This window comes from Pholcus phalangioides, unplaced genomic scaffold (genome assembly GCF_987345545.1).
Source record: "Pholcus phalangioides strain wild (caught in Gottingen) unplaced genomic scaffold, Ppha-v1.0 ptg000022l_1, whole genome shotgun sequence".
Classification (NCBI taxonomy): Eukaryota; Metazoa; Arthropoda; class Arachnida; order Araneae; family Pholcidae; genus Pholcus; species Pholcus phalangioides.
In genome coordinates, this window is record NW_028301615.1 from 18,962,184 (window position 1) to 18,977,790 (window position 15,607).

General features: G+C 38.3%; 1 protein-coding gene across 1 annotated transcript; it reads left to right on the plus strand.

Moving 5' to 3' along the window:
- Window positions 1-7: 7 nt before the first annotated feature.
- Window positions 8-14,390, plus strand: LOC149069947 (cytochrome c oxidase assembly factor 5). The gene is made up of 3 exons (XM_089249803.1): window positions 8-161; window positions 2,371-2,472; window positions 14,240-14,390. Exons 1-3 carry the CDS (start codon window positions 57-59, stop codon window positions 14,279-14,281), a joined length of 249 nt encoding a protein of 82 aa, XP_089105929.1. The 5' UTR covers window positions 8-56; the 3' UTR covers window positions 14,282-14,390.
- Window positions 14,391-15,607: the final 1,217 nt, after the last annotated feature.

Consider the following 15,607-nt stretch of genomic DNA (forward strand, 5'->3'; position numbering starts at 1 on the left):
CCGATGCAAAGGCATACTCGTTATTATGCTGTTTGTTTACATCCCTTCCCTAAAGAATGGAAGTTGTTGGAGATGATGGAAAATCTCAACCGAGAAGGGCTTGCTCTGGCGTCAAAGAGGACTTAATAAACTGCTTATTAGAGTCCGATTGCGTCGTTAAGGTGATACGCAAATATTAACGTTTCATCCTTGCTTTAACGCTTTTCGTATACTTATTACTTTTCACTTTGCGTATGCCTTGCGTCATGATCACTTTGTGTTTTAACAATTGCCCACCCAGTATTATCTTGTGGGCCCGGGGGGGGGGGAGATTTATGTCTATACTTTTTGTGGGCTGAAGAAAATTTTCCGTCCATTTCTCCCATTCCAGTGAAATTTTTTAGAGGTGCTAACCTTTATTAACCTCTATGGGTGCCGCCATATGGTCCCGCCCCTGCGAATATGCTTCTGTGGCTCATATGCTTGTACACTTTCTTGGTCACTCACCCTTTTGGTCATTCACATGCTTGCACACTTTCTGCCACCATATGCCCACTTTGTCCTGCCACTGAGAAAATACCCTTCTGTGACTCATGCTTGTACACTTTCTTGGTCACTTGCCCTTTTGGCGATTCACATGCTTGCACACTTTCTGCCACCATATGCCCACTTTGTCCTGCCCGTGAGAAAATACGCTTCTGTACACTTTCTTGATCACTCATTCTCTAGGCCATCCTTTTGGTTATTCATGTTCTTGCACTTCCATGCTCACGAAATATTGATTACTTTTTTTGGTTATTCCCATGCTTACAAAGTCTCTAGGTCGCTGCTTTGGTCACTCACACACTTGCACACTGTTTAGGTCACTCATTTGGTCAATCGCTCACTTGATTCTTCGCTCTCTAGGTTACTCACTGACTTGGTCTTTTGTTCTCTATGTCCCTATTTTTTTATTCACATGCATGCAAATTCTCTAGGCAACTCGTTTGGTTACTCATTGACTAGGCTGAGGCGGATTCATGGTTTTATAGATTGTGGCTATAATTCTGCCACCTTTCTCCCATCCCACAAATTTTTTTAACCAACCATTCCTCAAATTTTTCTGCCTCAGCTGTAGCCTGCCAACTTCCCTCCTGTAAATATGCTTCTATGCAGGCATCATGATTGACTCATATAGTGAGGACCCTGGCTAGATCCTTAGTATTCGGCTGAAGTTGGTTTTCTGTGATTCCCAACTTTGAGGTGCCAGTGTGAGCCGACCTCCCCGTCTCGCCACCGACAGAAACAGACCTAAAATGGTACAGTTATTCAATCATTATGCTTCACAGAAAAATTGATGGCAGCACTGCACATAACAAGCACATAGAAACAAATTACCCATTAAGTTCACAACACGTAAATGTACATTCCAACATGTACGAATTTGTTAGAAGTTTCTCAAAGGAATGTGAATGAGGTGCATGTGTTGTTTAGTAGTAGCGGTGGTCGACTGAAGATGGTTTCTTTGTGGTTGTCTAACTTTGAGGTGTAAATGAGGGTTGTTTCCTCTTTAAGTGCCACAAAGAGCAACAAACTTATCCAATGATAGAACAAATATTCAACCAAAACACTTTATTTACAATTTGAAAAATGTAGATGGTAAGGACTTACTTCACTGTTTTTGCAAATAAAAAGAAAAAAAGTCCCATGTCCTTTGGGATAACAAGCTTATATTTCCTTAGACAGAGCTGTGGCCATTTCTGGGTTGGCACACTGACTTCTCACACACTATATTACATACCTATTGATAGGCACACACACAAGTGTAAAATAGTAACTTGACCACAATAGGGATAGACTTTTGAACTGAACCCTACTCCAAATTTACTACCAAATGAATTTTTCCGAAAGTGTGTGTACCAGAGTCAGAGTGCGTATCTAGTGTTGTGCACAAATTTTAGTGTAGCCATCTATATTTTTTTAATTATGAGTGAAGTGTAATGATTGAATATTTGAATACTGTAGTTCTGTTTCTCTCTCTGTGGCGAGACTTTTTAATGGGAGGACCAGCTGGCATTCTTGCATCGAAGTTTGGAACCACAGAAAACCAACTTCAGCCAACCATCACTGTGCCGCCAGTAGGGCTTGAACCCATGTTATCACGATGCGAGTCCATCACAATGTCCCCCACGACTGCACACGGGGGTAGTGCCAATTTTGAAGAAGTATGCTATGTGGGTCTGAACAAGTCTCTCGCTCAGAAAAACTCAGCTTTACAGTAGGCAAACCCCTCAACCTCTATACTAAAAAAACATAAACGTTCAAGCAGTCCCCCCACTTTTAATTACAATAAAGAACGTTGATATCATAAAGATAGTATATCATATAATTGTACGTTAATGTATTTTGTAGGAGAGGAAAACTCCAAAGCAGTGCATAATTACAGTCCAAGCCTCAGTTCCTGATGAATGTTATGCTCTACGACGGTTATTTTTTGAGTGTAAGAGATCATGGGTGAGTTATGAATCGTTCTTCGATGTTCAACTTGAGATTTCGCAATTTCGTTTTTATAATTTAATCGTAGATTATGCAGATGCGATAAAAGTTTTATTTTTTGTGCTATAATATTCCGTATACAGGGGTGTGTGAGTAAAATTCTGTGTATGTAGTAGGGTTGTTTGGTTTAAACCTTGGTTTTTTTCAAAAAGGCAAATAAAAGTGGCCTGAAGTTATATATTATTTTCATATGAAGTATCTTAGTTATTTAAAGTTATATATAGAAGCCAAAATTTCTCATTCTTACTATATTTTCTAACCTTTGGCTACATTCTGATGCTCTATCTTTACCAAAGTCGTGAATAAGGATTATATCATACATTTAAATGTAGTGGTGTATTATCTCACAAGGTTTATTTTTCCCCTTCACAAAGCAGCAGCAACAGTAGTGACACCATCATGCTAGGGGCAGGTGGTCCTATAATCCAATAAAGACACCAGCTGTCCTTAAAGGACAAAGACTAGTGTACTAGTAGTTACATTACCTCACATACATTTTCATTTCCTTTCCCATAAGAAGTAGCACATCTCCTACTGTATATCTCCCAGTCTTATATTCAAGTCTTAATATTCAAGAGTTTATTTTTATATTTTCACTGTTAAGCCCAGTTAATCAAGGTTCTACTGTATAGTAGTAACAGATTTATGAAAAATAATCAGCTATATACATGGTGATTATAATTAAAGTTTTGATTCAAAAACTATACACTAAGTACTGGTCAGAATGACTTGGAAATTTACATGGATACTCCTGAAGCAATTGAATTTTCTTTTCTTTGGCGAAAGAAAAAAGTAGTGCAAAATGTGCAAGTAGATGATGCTGTACTTGGCCAGCAGTATAATCTATTTTGTGCAACCACATCATTTCCGCACTTCCACAGCATCAGTGTGTGGATAGAACAACTTTTATCAAGATGCACATTGCAATACCAGCAAAGCAGCTGTTGAAGACCCATTTTGACAATAACAGGATTGCACAACACTTGGCTGGCCATCAGTTCATTTGACCTTAACCCTTGCAACTTCTGGCTGTGGGGGTACCTCACATTGTTATGAACAGTGGTCGGATTACAAACTTTGGTGAATTGCAAGCTTCAGCACATCCTCTATATGTTAGAAGATCCTCAGGAATATTAACGTGGGGGTGCGTTTGATTTAATAAAGGTGAATTGCAAGCGCATCCACATCATAACCATGGCATACTCTGATCTGTTGTTAAACAAGAATTTTTGTGCTTTCACCTCATAGCCAGAACACGGTGGACAACATATTTAACTTTTTTTGAGTAAGTTGTAATTATTTGTTCAATTACTTCACTTTTTGTGATGTTTCCATGAATTATGAAATCGTGTAATGTTATAATTAAGTTATTTTGCCATGACTGGCTATTGTTTCCATTCTGCAAGCATATTTCCCATGTGTTGGATGATGTCATTAATTTTATATTTTAAAGTTTTCTCCCCTCCCCCCTTTACTTAATAAAATTATATTTCTTCAGGAATATTCATGTCAATTTTCAAGTCATTCTGCCTATCACTCTTTTTTTTACAGTGTTTTGAAATCAGAACATTAGTTATAATCACCCTGTATATTGTAAATCGTCGTTAATTAATCTGCATTAGTTATGCCTCATTAAATACATTATATTCACCTAATTTTTATTATAGTTTTTGCAAAATAGCTTCATAATTAAGTATACTGAAAGTAACTGGAGAAAAACCTTTGTATATTATATGATTAATAATAACATTAAAAGAATTTTCAAACACAAAGTAATCCATTGAGTTAAGCAAAAAATAATTAAATTGCAAAAGTTGGTTTTTGTTAAAATATAAGAAATATTTATTGATTAATTAAATATGGGAATAGTGTTAATCATATTAATAAACATTTTATTTTAATTAATTATTAGAAGTTTGAATGATTTTTCAGAAATTTTATTGTTTTTAATGTCAATACTATTTAAAACAAAAAAACCTAGTTTAAACCAAAGCAACCCAGTTTTTTGGTTTTTTTTTCAAAAAAACAGATTTTTTTACCAACCCTGGTATATACACTTGATTGTTCAGTAAAGTTTTCTCTGACACGGTTCTGCCCTGTAACAATGGTTAAAATTGGTTGTAGTCAGTTTGAAAGAAAGAAAGATATGATAAAACGTAGAGGAAATATTCACAGTATGCGAAACCTGTCTAAGACAGACATGGTATGAGACGGAAATCTGTCTTGAAGGTTAATCACAAGATAGTGTTATTGATGATTATTGCTTGGATGTGCACCTTTAACTTTTGCTGTTCTATGTCGAGGTGCAAAAGTTAAAGGTGCACATCCGAGCACTAATCTTCAATGGGACTATTTTTTGATTCCTGAAGACAGGTTTCCCTCTCATACCATGCCCGTCATAGACAGGTTTCATTGTGTATATTTCTCCATGTTTTATCTTTCTTTCAACACTGCATCAGGAAGCAATGGTACTTCATTGTTAGAACAGCCCCCTTGCGATAATAGGAAGGCCTCTGTGAATTCAACTGATCAGTAGAACCTATAAGCTATGCAAAAACCATGAGGAGACAAACACCCAGGGGGCTTCCTCATTGTAGGGGAGGCGCTATAAAGTACCAACTGTGCCAACAAACCCCTATGGACTGCAAAGGGTTAAATCGTGGAAATATGTCTAAAACGAAATATTTCATTCTCTTGATGGTCTGTTTCATATATAATATAGGTTCCACTGTGTGTATATTCCACTGCACCAAATTATACCACAAAATATTTTATTGCAAAAGTTGGTAATTCTAATGTCTTATTTGTCAGAAATTTTATCCCTTTTACTTTTCGGAAATTCATTATGTGTGAAAAAGAACGACTGTCTGTGCCAGCTACATCAAGTATTGTATTTATACTCCAATTATGCACTTTTTTTTGCCCATATTAATAAATCCTTTTTATCTGAACGTGCTTGAGATACAGTGACAGTATTAAGAGAAAATAAATATTTTCACAGCTGAGAAATAGCTATAAGGTTCTAGTAAATGGCGTAAGATTTCATGTGTTCATCATTCACATTTGGCTTCTCAAAGAATTAGTTTATCTTTCATACATCACAAAGGTACCAACACTAGCTTCATATACAAGTAAGCATGCAGACTGTCAAGTACGGACACACACATACTTCCTGGTTCCTGCGCAGTTCACTTTCTCTTGAAAGGGGTGAAAAGGTAGTAAATTGCCCACTGGCAATAGACCAAAGTTGTGCTCAGTTCAGAAGAAAAAGAAGCCCTTCTCAAAAGTAATTCTCAGCGAAATATGGCCTTCAAATTGAGAAGGTTCTGCATCCATGTTGTTGAGGTTGGTGTCTGGAGCAGTTTCTGAACTCATTGGCACTCTTTCTTACTGCTCTGGGGGGGGGGGAAATCGGCAGTGTTCTTAATTCAAGGAAATAGACCCTTTTCTGGATAGTATGCTGAAGTGAACTCCGAAAGAAGAGTGATCTGGTCTACCCTGAGAAATGAACCCAAATCGCATTTGAATATCCCTCGAGTTGACTGAGTAATCAAATTTAAATTCCCTAGCAGCATGGTTAGGGACATGCACATGCATACATACAGCTGTATGATGCCCTGAGGACATCATGTGATTTATATGCCAAAAAAATCGCATAATGACCTCAGGGTATCAAATTATTTCAATTGGTTAACTTCAGCAAATGGCCCCCAGATGGGATGATAGAGAGAGTGAAACAGCCTTTTCTCAGCCCAGTACATCAAGGAAATAGACTTTCTTCTGGATACTATGCAGAGGTGAACTCGGAAAAAAAAGTTATCTTTTCCTGGCAGAGATGAGATGACTTTCCCTTTAAAGTTCACCTTGGCATAATATCAAGATTACTCCGCATAATATGAAGTAAAGGCGTATTTCCTTGATGTACTGGACGTCCATGCGCATCTGCCCTTATATGGCTCCAGACTTTCTCTCTTGGAGAATATCTAAAAGAAAGAGTATACCGAGACAAAGATGGTATACTATTCTTCAGACCATCAAGCAATTAAAGGCAAACATCTGTGAAGAAACTGAAGAGTGGGTTAAAAAAAAAAGAGCTGTCTCAATCTCAATATTCTTAATTTTTAAACAGAATTGTAGGATGTTGTATTTTAACCAACATAGCTGATATTTCCTTGGTACATTCAAGTACCCTTGGGGGAAGGGGGGGGGGGTGGTGGTGGTGGTCAAAAATGGTTGAATATTCACAATGAATTTATCATAAAATTCTAATATTCATTTTGGAGAACTTGTATAGCAAGATAGAGCTATGATATTGTGATAACAACTAGGGCTCTGATTTTTGTGACCTAAAACTGTTGGAAATATGACCTTAAAATACAAAAATATGACCTTATAATTTTCCGCATTATTTTATATCTTCAGTTTATATATTTTATCTGATTATATTAAAAAGTTAATAGCAAATGCATCAATTTACCTAATTAAAAAAATTCAAATGATTTTAATTAAACACTAAATAATTTAATTAAACACTAAATGATTTTAATTAAAATTAAAAACGAGACAAAGATGGTATACTATTCTTCAGACCATCAAGCAATTAAAGGCAAACATCTGTGAAGAAACTGAAGAGTGGGTTAAAAAAAAAAAAGCTGTCTCAATCTCAATATTCTTAATTTTTAAACAGAATTGTAGGATGTTGTATTTTAACCAACATAGCTGATATTTCCTTGGTACATTCAAGTACCCTTGGGGGAAGGGGGGGGGGTGGTGGTGGTGGTCAAAAATGGTTGAATATTCACAATGAATTTATCATAAAATTCTAATATTCATTTTGGAGAACTCAAAATTTAAATGAAAACCACATTGACTTATACACATTTACTATTCTTCTACAACATTCTAGGAATTGCACTAAATTATGGAATGCATTTGAAATGTTAAAAAAAAACCCCAAAAATAAAACTGGTGTAATTTAGTTCTGAAAAGTATTTGGAGAAACCAGCAAAAGAGAGTCTTTAAAAATCAAAAACAAATAGAGTAGGCTAATATCTGAAGCTTTCTGACGTCTTGTTTCTGCAGTCTGGCCAACTTTCACTTTAGCTGAAAAGCAATGCAACTTCAATCATCAAGTCGCTTTTGTGCTAGAAATTTTAACATTTTAAAAAATAAAATACTGAAAATATTCTCACTGCACTCCTTGATATAAATTTCTTAACTTTTTTTTCTCTCTGAGCGCTCGAATTCGGCCAGGGCCAGAAGGAGAATAAAAAGTTCTAGTAGTCTTCACACTAAAAATGCAGAAAAAAACGGGACATTTTTGTGAAAAAGAAATAAAAAATGGGACGACATAGAATATGTGAAGGTCCCGAGAAAACGGGTCATATGGCCCGTCCACGAAATCCCGAAAAATTCCGTTTTCCCTTTTATTTGTATGGAGATTTTTATCACGTGATAAACTACATATTTTTCCAAGTCTGAGAATTGGCACGTATGGCCTACGGATCACTTTTGGTGATGAATGATCAAAAAATATGATCAATTGTTTGGAAATTACTAAAATGTGACTTCTAATCAGAATCGTGGCCTGCCGCTCTATCTCAGTGAAGAGATTTTAGCAGGTGCAGGTGATCGAAGAAGACCCGGGCCATGCTGGGAAATATGCGTGTGTGTGTTGTGAACCTAACGGGAAGCTCGTTTCTATGTAATGCTTATTATAGTGCTGCCATCAATTTTTTCAAACGATGAAGAAGTGTAATGATTGAATAATTTTGTATCGCTGTAGGCGTGATGCTCTCTGTGGCAAGACTTTTTAAAGGGGGAGATCGGTTCGCATTCGCGCCTCGAAGTTGGGGAACCGCAGGCAACCAACTTCAGCCGACCACCACTGTGGCGACTCGAACCTGCTGCTCGAACCCGGGACTTCGCGATGCGTGTCCGTCACTATTACCATTCGACCAGCATAGCGGTCTAAAATATGACCAATAGCTCATAATATGACCAATGAGGCTTTTTGGATCACGTGATATTTCCCTTGTTTTTGAGGGACATACAAGGTAACCAATATGGCGACTTCCTGTGCGATTCATGAAAGAAACAAATCTAAATTGAAGAAACAGAAATGAATCGTTTTTCTTCTTTTTAATGGCAGCTAGAAATTTCAAGTTGTTGATCTGCCTGTTTTTCCTTCAAAAAATGCTTGATTAAACTACTTGCGGAACTTGGGAACCGAGTGTGTAGGGATTTTCGGGGTTTCGAGCGCTGTTGTCTTCCTGGGGGGAAGATTGGCAACGTTCGAGACGTTTTTCATCGCCGAAAGTTGCCCTTGCGGGGTGATTCTGTGGGTGGGAACAAATCAGGTAGGAGCGAATATTAGTGAGTCTCTGTCAGAATACCGGGATTTACTATTATCCGCTAGGGAGGGGGGTTCAGATGTGGCAGTGATTCCAGTGCTGCCAAGGGGTAGTAGGGGATATAGGAGTAGGATCCACCAATTCAATATAGGCCTGAAGGACATTTGCTCCTCACTTGGGGTCACGTTCTTGGAGCTTCCCGCATTTACCGATAGGTGGCTTCGTTCGGATGGGATCCATCTAAATAAGAGAGGGGTCTGGGAGGTTTACGATAGTCTTAGGTCAGGTTTTTTACTCCCAGACCACGTAGTCGGGAATGCGGGTTAGTTAATGATAATCACAACAGTACTGACGGGGAATTACCCACCTCTGACTTGGATGGCTTCTCGATTGACAACAAACCACCGGGCAAATTAAAATGTGTGTTAATAAATGCCAGGAGCTTGGGTAACAAGAAAGATTTTTTAGAAACTATGATAGTTGTGGAGGACTTGGATCTTATAGCCATTACAGAATCTTGGGCAAACGATGGGGATGAATCTTTCTTACACATCTCCGGATACGATACTTTTTTGAGAAATAGATCTGATAGGAAAGAGGGTGGAGTGTTGATATACGTGAAATCATGTTTGAAGGCTAGAGAGTGTAACGTGCAGAGAAGTGATATTGAAACCATATGGGTTGAACTTGAGAGCAAAAGACGTCATAAGCTTATTGTTGGGGTTTGTTACAATCCACCGAATAGGGATCAAAACTATATCGCCAAAATGCATGATGAAATTTCCTACATGTGTAAGCGAAAGAGGGTTCTCATACTAGGGGATTTCAATTACCCGGGTATTGATTGGGAGAACCTTTCATCTGGAAATCAGTATGAAAGAGACTTTCTTAAGTTGGTGCTCGAAAATTTTTTGTATCAGCATGTATCAGAAGCCACTAGGGGTACTGCTATTTTGGATTTAGTTCTTACTAGTTCTGAGGATCTAGTTGAACATGTTTCGGTGGGGGAAGAGTTTTTCTTCCAGTGATCATCGTATCGTCAGATTTCTCTGTAACTTTTCCTCGGGTAAGGTTGATAACAAAAGACTGGTTCCTTGTTTTCGGAGAACTAACTTTGATGTTTTGCGAAGAAGGTTAGCGGAAGTTTTCAAAGACCGGTTGGAATCAGTAGGGGTGGTAAGTCAATGGGAAGAATTTAGTACGAAGCTGTCCTCTGTTTTGCACGACGTCATACCCTTTGTTCGAAAAAAGCGTGTTTGTACATCACACCCTCTATGGTTCACGGATAGCGTGCGGAACCTTTATCTTGAAAAGAAAAGAGCATTCAGAGAGTATAAAAGTAGACGAGGTGACCTATCATTGTTTACTGATAAAAGAAGACTGTTGAAGAAAGCGATAAGGGATAGTAAAAAGCAAGTTGAATCTAGGTTGGCAGATAACATTGGCTCTGACCCAAAATCATTTTTTCGATACGTCAATAATGGATGTAAGGGGACAGTTGGCCCCCTCTCGATAGGAGGCTCAAAAGTAGAGAGCAATGTAGGCATGTGTAGTGCTTTCAATGACTTTTTCGCGTCGGTTTTTAATGGAGATAATGATATTCGATATACGGGTGTTGCATGGGGTAATAAAACGCTCAACGATATTCAAGTGGAAGACGTGGAGGTCCTAAATCTTCTAAGAAATGTATGTGCAAGCAAAGCACCAGGACCAGATGATATCTATCCCAGGGTTCTCAGGGAAGGTGCTAATGAATTGTTGGGGCCAGTCGCACAGATATACAGGAGTAGTGTTGCTGAGGGTATCGTCCCGAGAGATTGGAAACTGGCTAACGTTGTTCCGATATTTAAGAAGGGTAGTAGAGAAGTGGTGTCTAATTATCGTCCAGTGAGTTTGACGAGCTCCCTCTCGAAAATTTTGGAAATTATCATCAAAAGGCAGTTTGTGAAGTGGATAGACGAGAATAATGTATTGTCGGATAATCAGCATGGGTTCAGGAAGGGGAAGTCATGTGTAACTAACCTCCTTTGCTTCTATGATTACGTGACTAAGGCTTTGGGTAAGAGCAAAAATGTCGACGTTGTTTACCTTGATTTCCAGAAGGCATTCGATCGGGTCCAACATGGCAAACTCTTGAAGCGTTTACACGAGATTGGAATAGGGGGCAACTTGCTGAATTGGATAGAATCGTGGTTAAGAGATAGGTCGCAACGAGTTATGGTGAACGGGGAATTCTCTGGTTGGACAGACGTCACAAGTGGAGTTCCTCAGGGAAGTGTCCTTGGCCCCATACTTTTTTCACTTTTTATCGATAAACTCGATCAGGGTATCGATGGAATTACTAGCAAATTCGCAGATGATGTGAAGCTAATGGGGGTAATCGGGAATGAAAGCGATAGGGAGTTGCTCCAGACCAACTTAAACAAGATTGCAGCATGGGAAAATGAATGGAGCATGACGTTTAGCGTAGATAAGTGCATGGTCGCTCATTTTGGTTCGAACAACCCACGGTTCTCTTACGAGTTGAATGGTGTCACTATCCTGGATGCAACTAGAGTCACCGATTTGGGAATTCTCATTGACGAGCGACTTAAGTTTTCTGAACATTGTTCAGCGGTTGTCAAAAAATCGAATAGAATGCTTGGTCTCATTTTCAAAAAGGTCTCTTCGCGTTCTCCTAAAGTCATTCTTCCGCTTTTTCGAGGCTTAGTTCGTCCTGGACTGGAGTATGCTGTAAGGTTTTGGAGACCATACCTACAGAGGGACATAGACTTGGTTGAAGGGGTGCAGAGAAGAGCTACGCGTGTCCTTATTGGCACACAGGGCTTGAGTTATGAAGAAAGACTTCATTTTTTGAATATGTTTACATTGGATGAACGCAGGTGTCGAGGAGATATGATCGAAGTGTTCAAAATTTTCAATGGGATGGATAGGATGGACCATGAACTTTTAGTACACCGCCAATCGACTGCTTTTACAAGGGGACACCAGTATCGATTGGTGAGGGACAATGCAAGGTTATGGTGTCGCAGGGAATTTTTCTCCAATAGGGTTGTTAATAAATGGAATAGCTTACCCCCGGAGGTAGTAAATTGTAACACAATTGACACGTTTAAAAAGAAATACGATAAACATGTTGGGGTAAATCGAGAAGCTATCCATTCTTAGAATAAGACAACCATAAGTATTCTTTATGGGCATTGTATAATATTTTATCATGTTATTGTTTGTAATTTGTGTTAATTGCATTTTTAATTGGGTTGCTGTATTTTTGAAACATATGACAACCATATTTTTATGGGCATCTTTTTATCAGCCACCTCGTTGGGCATTTTGCCTGTTGTGGCGTTGTATTTGTATTTGTATTTGTATAAAGTTGCGGAATTTCTTCTATGTAGTTTATATGGGCCCATAATTAATTTAAAAACATCCTAAATTATATGGATTGATGCAATTGGATAATATAAGACAATATGGATACATTAATTCTCATTTACCCGCTTGAGAAGATATAAATAAAAATTTGAAATCAATGTTATTGCATGAATTATCCACCTCAAAAGTGGGTCTGGCTCATTATTTTATATTTAATTTTCTGGGCTTCGTATCTCTAAGCGAGCTCAATATTTCGAAAACCAAAGATTTAATTCAATTTTTGAAGTTATTGATGTGGTGGAAAACCCCACTAAATTTCCGCATTTCTGCGCTAAAATTGGCAATTTCAACATTGATCTCTATGGGGATCACCCAGTGTATGTCCCTCAGGAGTGATGCCGATGATGATTATGACGTCTATACGAAAAGCATACGCAAGGATGACGTCACTCTCCGCTACCATATACGAAGGTTTTTTTTAACAACTGGCTGTTGCGAAGATGAATTTTTGTAAAGAGAGACAATTCAACCGCCTTTGCGGGGAATCGAAACAACATACTTTCCGGGTGAATGCCCTAGACCAGTGGTTCTCAACCGGGGGCCATATGGCTCCCTTGTGGTACTGGGATACTTCAGGGGGGCCACGGCAGAAAATGAAGAAAGGGGCCATGACAGGTGGTTTGGAGAGCTGAGAAGAAAAGTTAAGGTGTGAAGAAATAAAGATTTTATATTAGTGACTAACACTTACAGTGAGAGAGAGAATCCAACAAAACCACCCATAAAACCAGGACCTTCTTTAGGGCATGGACCCACCCAGGCCTCACCGCCTACATTTTGCAACAAGTTCCCTAGGATGGGGTTTTTCTCAAGTCCCCGGCTAAATTTTTCAGACCCCCTTCTCTATATGAAATTTATTGTATGAAAAAAAAAAAGATTAAAACCATATTCGGCCCGGGCTGTAGCTCTGTCAGTCCTATTTTTGTGAGGGGCCTCATGCCCATAAGTGACCCCACATTATGATATTTTGTATAGTGCAATTAATGTTGAAAATAAATAGGAAATATGTAGGCTGTTTATTTTCAGTTAAAGTATGGGACTACCATAGCACCACTTTGCCTAAGGAGTGGGGGGGGGGGGCATGATATTGAGACGGTCCTGATAGAACTCGGACTAGCGGGGAGATCAATAAATTCTACGTTAGTGGTCTGGAGGCCAATTTTCTTTGCAAAATTTTCGTTCAGTATAAATTCACTGAAAAAAATCATTTCAATACGTATAAAGTGTCTTGCTTCTAAATGAGAGTTGAAAACTCTGGGAGCCACGAGAACAAAATATGGTTCAAAGGGGGGGGGGGGCCACGGGCAAAAAAAGGTTAAGAAACACTGCCCTAGACCACGAAGGCAACGAATCTCAATCTTTCCTTGGAGCTCGTGTGCACTGAACGGGAGAGCTCCAAGGAAAGATCGAGAGATTCGTTGCCTTTGTAAGTGTAGTGCGCGCACCCGGAAAAAGAGAAAGGACGTGGGTTCGATTCCCCGCAAAGGTAGGCTTGTCGTAAAAAAATCAAAATGACATTCCTAAAAATCCGAGCCCTAGTGATAACAAAGCACAAAATTGAATGGGTCTACGTATCCTTATTCCTTTGAAATAATCTTCGGTTATTTAATAATGTAGAATTAATTGTTAAATGAAATAAACGCTTTTAACATGTTTATTCTTTATGGAATGAGAAAACATTTAATTCTATATGATTATTTTGAGAAATACCTACATTTGAACGAAAACCTATCAATATGTTAGACTATGTGATTTTTATTATCTATAACCATTTTTGTTTCCAACTCCTTGACATTTAAATATTGAAATACCGTTTTGAAGTAAAGTTCTACTTATTTCAATCTATTGTTAATGTGACTATTATTTTTAAATAAATGTTACTTGATACAAATGTTTTCTGTAAAATAAATTAAAAGGTTGTTCTCTCTCTTCTTGTCTAGCTTGACAACAGGCAAAGATTCCGTGGTCATAAAGGATATTGACTTTCAATAATTGTTTATGTAAGCAAAATTGTATATATACACATTTGCGAACTAATTCAACGGAATACAAAAGTTGTGTGCAATCAATAAAATACTGCTTGCGAAATAAGTTTTTGTTAATGAGTGTATGTGTTTGATAGAAAAATTATATAAATGTTGACCACACACACACCACAGCACAGCACAGTTGAATCTTGTTATAGGAATAGGGTTAGCAGATTCGAAAAACTGAAAAAGGAGGACGCCAGTTTTCCCCAATTTACACAACAGATGGCGCCACTATTTCGGCAGATTTTATTACCTGCCGCAACAATAATTTTTCCAACTAAGGGGCCATTCAAATATTACGTCAGCAGAGTTAGCCATTTTTGATCCCCCTCCTTGTCAGCAAAATTTCGTCAGCAGCTTAGAATATTTCATCTTCAAAAAGGGTGGTTCATGACGTAAGCAACCTTCAAACCCCCTCCCCCCTTGCCATCAAAAGTCAGCAAATCCGAACCCCCCCTCCCCCGGATGCTGACGTAATACTTGAGTGACCCCTAAACCAAAACCGCTAAAAAAAAAAAGCAAAAACGGAAAAAAAATGCTTTGAATTTCCGCGGCTAGCGATCAATGGGGAGAAAAACCATAAACACAGATGCCAATAAAGCGATACATGTTTTGAAGTGGAAAACAAAAATTTCTTAAGAAGGGAAAAAGAATAGTTCCTTTTTTTTATATAAAACCTGAAAAGGAGGACATTAAGGCGGAGGTCGTCTGGTGATCAAACCCAGCTTACAACAATGCTCTATTGAATATAGAGAACCTCATTTTAGGTTCCCTTGAAGTTCGTGATAATAAGGTTTGGTATTAAGGTGGAGGTGTCTGCTTATTTGTTGAAAAACCTCACAGGTGAAACATTGCTTTTGTGGAAGAAGGTATTATCTAAACCTTTCAAACATATATAATTTTTTTAGAAGTTCCTAGCAGCTGGAGGTATTAAACCATTCATGGGTGCAAACACTGACATGCAGGAAATTTCGGCCTATTCAAGAATTTTATCTGTTCCTCTCCCCCAACCCCCTGCAAAAAGCAATTTTCTGGGTCTGGGCGTGTTAGCTCAGGTCGATAAGACTCGTCTACCGTACCAATGAATGTGTTGCAAGTTCGATACCTGATTCATCCTTGAAAGAAACTTTCCGCATACGCACCCAAAGTGGTCCTGTTCTTATATCAGAATATGGTTTTGGCCTTCCTAGAGTGCTTGACGACCACCATCATACATACCACTCATCTCTACAACTAAAGCTTACATGCACTTCGTTAACATTCCTCGGGAGGGGATTT

What these genes read in the sequence shown, in the direction of transcription:
- LOC149069947 (XM_089249803.1), top strand. Translation starts at nt 57, where the DNA reads ATGGAAGTTGTTGGAGATGATGGAAAATCTCAACCGAGAAGGGCTTGC. An exon ending in AGTCCGATTGCGTCGTTAAG is followed by an intron (nt 162 to 2,370) that starts GTGATACGCAAA and finishes TGTATTTTGTAG; the next exon opens with GAGAGGAAAACTCCAAAGCA. An exon ending in TTGAGTGTAAGAGATCATGG is followed by an intron (nt 2,473 to 14,239) that starts GTGAGTTATGAA and finishes CTTCTTGTCTAG; the next exon opens with CTTGACAACAGGCAAAGATT.